The 5,945-nt window shown below is 28.2% G+C and overlaps 1 protein-coding gene and 1 long non-coding RNA gene across 2 annotated transcripts; one reads left to right on the plus strand and one right to left on the minus strand.

Moving 5' to 3' along the window:
- Positions 1-1,922: 1,922 nt before the first annotated feature.
- LOC104647447 (uncharacterized) lies at positions 1,923-2,622 on the plus strand. The gene has a single exon (XM_010322858.4). It carries the CDS (start codon positions 1,996-1,998, stop codon positions 2,428-2,430), a length of 435 nt encoding a protein of 144 aa, XP_010321160.1. The 5' UTR covers positions 1,923-1,995; the 3' UTR covers positions 2,431-2,622.
- A 1,975-nt stretch (positions 2,623-4,597) lies between these two features.
- On the minus strand, positions 4,598-5,682 carry LOC112941470 (uncharacterized). Its single transcript, XR_003246735.2, has 2 exons — positions 5,261-5,682; positions 4,598-4,928 (listed from the first exon to the last, which is right to left on the minus strand). It is a non-coding gene; the product is annotated as an uncharacterized lncRNA (long non-coding RNA).
- Between the last annotated feature and the right edge of the window lie 263 nt (positions 5,683-5,945).

The raw sequence follows: 5,945 nt of genomic DNA on the forward strand, positions 1-5,945 counted from the left end.
TATTCTATTGTTATTAGACTCCACCCGTGGGATTATGGCATTTCTTCCTTGAAATGTATGGTTTTAGGTATATTCTATCGTTGTTGGACTCCACCCGGGATTATGGCATTTCTTCATTGAAATGTATGGTTTTAGGTATATTCTATCGCTATTAGACTCCACCTGTGGGATTATGGCATTTCTTCCTTGAAATGTATGGTTTTAGGTATATTCTATCGTTATTAGACTCCACCCGTGGGATTATGACATTTCTTCCTTGAAATGTATGGTTTTAGGTATATTCTATCGTTATTAGACTCCACCTGTGGGATTATGGCATTTCTTCCTTGAAATGTATGGTTTTAGGTATATTCTATCGTTATTAGACTCCACCTATGGGATTATGGCATTTCTTCCTTGAAATGTATGGTTTTAGGTATATTCTATCGTTATTAGACTCCACTTGTGGAGTTATGACATTTCTTCCTTGAAATGTATGGTTTTAGGTATATTCTATCGCTATTAGACTCCACCCGTGGGATTATATGGTTGGTGTAATATGCCTTTTCATATCCTCTTTGTTGATTCAGAAAAGGTTATTTAGGATTGTCGTTGCACCCAAAACCATGATCTAGTTTCTGTTTTGTTAAATTATTATAATCGCTTTTGTTATAATAACATCAGAAATAACAATATTATAAACAGAAACAAGAATGATGAATTACAGATCTCAAAACTGAATACATTAAACGTTGACCAGAATCAAATTCGAATTTGCTTTACTTTGTAATTAATAATTCCATTGAAAAAAACTAAGTCAACGTCTTCTAGGTTTGGGAGCACGTCTTAAAACTGAAACAATTATTGCATGATTTCTAGTCAACTAATGATCTTTGATTTTAATATTACTATAGGTTGATATGAAAATAAATTTCATCGAAATAATTAGCTCATGAGACGTAGAGATTGGTATAATCGAATTCAAAATTTTGCTCCTTGGAGAGGTATCGTACTATAAAAATTAGATAGGTTCGATTAATTGTTATTTTTTTTAATTAATATTTTTTTAAAGTTATTTCCATCTCAGTTTTGCGTCAGCCAATAGAATAATAATACTATATAGTATGCAAATTAAAAATTAAACCCTGGTGATCTGGTCTTTCCAACTACTTTCTGATTTCGTTTTCAAAATTGAACAAACGAAATAATTTTTTAAATTTATTTTGTTTAATAGATATTTTATTTACCTGAAAAAAAATGGGAAGATACAGAGAACTAAATATTAAAAAAAGAACCGACTTGCACAAAAGTCAAACCATATCACCTGAATAGCTGAATTTATGCACTAAAATTAGCTAAACATATTTGTTATAACAGTAAAAAAAAAATAAAAAAATCAGAAAAATACGATGTACAAAAATGTTTGATAATAAATACTTTAGAAATTTATAGTATTTGCTCTTACGTGGTGTATTTAGCATCTCTTATTCTTATACAAATGATATTTTTTGTTTTTCGAGAATGAAACAAGAAAAATTGAGTATAATTTATTCTTATGCCCTTTAAATATGTCAAAACTGTAAATTCATGTTATTGATTGTTAGTTTTTAATTATGTAAATTATTTTTCAAAATTCTTAAAGATTATATGTAAATAAATAGTAAAGATATTTTTTCTAAATATATTTTGAATTCTTTTAAAGAAAATACTTGATCCGTTGTCAATTAATATTCATTATATTTGCAACTTGCAAGACTAAATCATAACTTGACCATGTCATACTTGACAAAATGATATAATCTAAACTATTTTTCTATTAATTATTGGTGATGACAGTTAATATAACACGGTTTTGCCTATTCATTTTTTAGTTTAATACTTTTAAATTAATAATTAATTAACATTACCCTATGTCCCCTTCATCTATAAATACAAAACACCCAAAACCAATTATAACTCAAAACTCATTTTTCAAATATTTATACAATTCTCAAAATTCATTAATCACTCTAAATAATGGCAACATCCACAACAACATCAACTTCTTTTCTTTCATCAACTCCATTTTCATCGAGACGAAAATCATCTTCATCGTCGCGAAATTCGAGGACGACGGCTTTGGCAATGGGGAGAGAAGCTCAAGATCGAAACTACTACAATTGTCGTAGTGTTGATGAGAACTTAATTATTCTACGTAAGAGAATTCATGAGATGAAAATGATCGAAAGAAATTACGAGCCTCCCTCTGATTGGATGGATTGGGAAAAAAGTATATATGCTAATTACGATGCAAATATTTGTCAAGCATTGGGATTGTTGCAATCTCAATTAATGGATACAAGACCTAGTTTGGTTTTGGGCATGGCTGCACTTATTGGATTAAGTGTACCAATTTCAACTATTGTGATCTTGTTTCATTTGATTGAGTTAACCAAGGGAATTTTAGCTTGATAATATATTATTTTTAAAAGATATTTATGTAAACAGTTGAATTATCGATCCTACTTATATATATGGGATTGATCCTAACTTTTCTTGTTGCATATGTTTTAGTCATTGGCATAGCAATATTTTAAAGATTTTTTTTGGTATGTGCAATATATATTTATACACAGGAATAAATTCAAAGTCCGTATTTATACATATCAGTTCTTTATTGTTGTTGTTTTTTTTTATATAAAAAAAAGGGTCAATGTTCGATATTTATATTGGGATGTGATGAAGTTAGATTCGTTTAGAAAAGTTTTATGTTAAAGAGATAAATTGCAAATAAATTAAAGCTTAAAACCTATGGGAGTAGACATGTAGGGAGCAAGAGAGTCCATTCAATTTTTTTCGATAAAAAATTACATTATATGTATAAAATTTAATATTATTTTATATGTATATACAAAAGATATTAATTTTTTTTTAATTTCGTATATTTACTTCTTTATACTTTGAATTCAATTTCGATATTTCGTGCCCCACCAAATTCTCTTTCCCAAAGGACAAGACAATTTAGTACTTACTACTATTTGCAATCATAAAAATAGACAATTTTCAGAGTTAAATGTTTTTCAAATGTTGCATAAAAATAGACAATTATCTAATAAAGTAGAACTTGCATAAATCAAGACTCCCCAGCCATTGGTTCAGGGTTTGCACTTTTTTTATTTTTATTTTTTCAAAACTTAACTTCTTTTGTTTCTGTCAATTATTGATACATAAGGGTAGATACTAGGAGTAACATACATCTATCTTTCATTACGAATAAAAAAAGGAAAATTGTATATAATAGCAAACTAATAATCTAAAATAAATGGATTAACTAGAGTTTGATTTAATTGTGTTTCATAGCAAACGTTAGCTAAAGTTTGTCAGATGTCTCTCTTCCAAAAATCTCGCTCGACACTCTCCATTCTCGCTCGCCTCTCTCGCTTTATACACAGAAGTGTATAAATTCTGTTTATGTTTTGTATAAAGCGAGAGAAAATTATACATACACATGCAAAAATATATATCTTCGTGTTATACACTTAATTATACAATTTACAAACATTTTACTTCAAATATTGCAGAGAAAAAGGCCAACGGATTACACAATTGCGAATTATACAATTGCAGTGAAATACAATTTTATAAAAATATTGCAGCGAAATAGGTAGTGAATTATACAATTGTGCATTATACAATCGCAGTGAAATAGGATAGCAAATTACACAATTGCAGCGAAATAAGGCCAGTGAACTATACAATTTAGGTCAGCGAATTATACAATTGTATATGTATAGCGAATTATACAGTTTTATATTTGCTATGGAGTGCAATTATACAAACTTTGTTATAGCATACAAATATGAATTTTTTGTTTGCTATGTGTGAAAGTTGCCCAATAAAAAATGTGTAACCATCTTATAGAGCTAACAATTTGGGCTAGCCTACCTATCTGGACTAATTCATATAGACTTCGACATTTTACGGGTCAGGTCGGGGTAGCTCTTTTTTTATGTGGGCTAGAAAACGGTCGGCTCATCCCACAAGTACATAAGCTACAGGCTTGCCGGGCCAGCCCACTTTTATAAAAGTTTTATTTTTTTTAGAATTATTAAATTAAATTATAAATTATAATTAAAAATTATCATAAATATAAAAAAAAAATATTACATGATGTTAATGTTACAACTTTTTAATTGAATCCACGAATAAAATTATCTTTATAATATTTATTAAGTTCTTTTTCAAGTAAAAGTATAAATATCTAAATAGAAATATTAACCTAATTGTTTTGAGTTTGGACTCTCTTTAATTTTAAAATTTAATATTATATTATATATTTTAATTAATTTTTATCGATCCACGGGCCGATTCTATCGATATTTCTCAAGCACCCAAGATCAGCAGACTTATTCAGGCCGGGCTAAAATGCTCTTTTCTCAAATGGGCTCCAAAAATCATAACCCAACCCTATTCAATCCCGGGTTAGGGGGAATGAGAGTCATATAGATCGTATATATATCCATCTCCATATTAAATTGAGGCTTCAGAGATGATAAAATAATGGGGGTGGGGTAAATAAGTAAATAAAATTTAATTAATTAATTTAGAATATTTTCTTAACTACGATTAAAAACTTAGGTTTCAAGAAATAAGATAATAAGATATTCCATTCCATGTGGCACAACATTAGTAACATTAATTAACTACAAGTATAATTAATAGATCATAATTAACTATTTATCTCATACATTGCAAGAACAATTATTCATGTAGAGAATTTATCCACCTTTCTCCAAAAACCCTAAATTAAAAAACGAGTAAATTAATTTTGACTTTTTACTTTGTCAACCGGAGATAGTTTGTATTGAATTAGGATACAAAGTTGAAGAGAACGTCAATAATATCAATTCATTTTCATCAAAAGGCCAAGATTATAATCTTCGATTCATGTAGTTTATTATTTCGCGCCCCTACAACCAAAAAAGAAAGAAAAGAGATTTAGTATATAATTGATTTGTGAAACTAATTAATGAATTAAACACAAAGTAAATAAAATCAAGAAAATGGCTCAGAAATATATGAAAATATCACATAGAGTAAAAAAAAAATTACTACAAGATAAGTTTAATATTTGCTTCTTTCCATTTATAAAGAAAATCAAACGTAAGTTCTATATACTAACAATATATAATATTCTTACATAGTCAAATTAAGTAACCTTTAATATAGTAACACCTAAATGTTTAATCATTAAACACATAATTTATTATAACATGTTAATTAAATTATATAAATAGCTTACATATATCAAACTATTGACACATCATTTTGCTATATGCACGAAAATTTAAGGGGTAGTGGATATATATTTAATAGGGAGCTCCCTTCAGTCCAAGACGTGACAACGCTAGCCAAACATAGCTCACGCATCGTTGAATCTTAAACACACCAATTTCAAAAAATGCTTCTTGATATGTTTGAGAATCAACGAGTCGTCAGCTGTGTTTTTAGCCTTTGAGTGCCTCGGACTGGACCGGAGAGAGCTCCTTATTTTCTCCATATGCCTTAAATAGAAGAAGAAAATTTTAATTAAATTCATAAAAAATAATACTTGAAACTACAAAAAGAAGAAGAAGACAAGAAAACATGCATGGGACATAAAATAACACTAGAAAAATTAAAATTAAAATTTTGTTATATTATATACACTTTTAATTCTTATGAGTGAAGTGTGTATGAGAATGGCAAGTTAAAAAAGAGAGAAATATATAAAGAGGGAAATTGGGAACATGAAAATCTAAGTGTAGATTTAGAGCAGTGTACGAAGCCATACAAATAAATTATAAAATCTCTCAAATTTAACTTTTATATACTAACGTTATATAAAATAAGGAAAATTGTATATAATAGCAAACTAATAATAACCTAAAATAAATGGAATAGCTAGGGTTTGATTTAATTGTGCTCCATAGTAAACGTTAGCTAAA

Source organism: Solanum lycopersicum, chromosome 5, assembly GCF_036512215.1.
Source record: "Solanum lycopersicum chromosome 5, SLM_r2.1".
Taxonomy (NCBI): Eukaryota; Viridiplantae; Streptophyta; class Magnoliopsida; order Solanales; family Solanaceae; genus Solanum; species Solanum lycopersicum.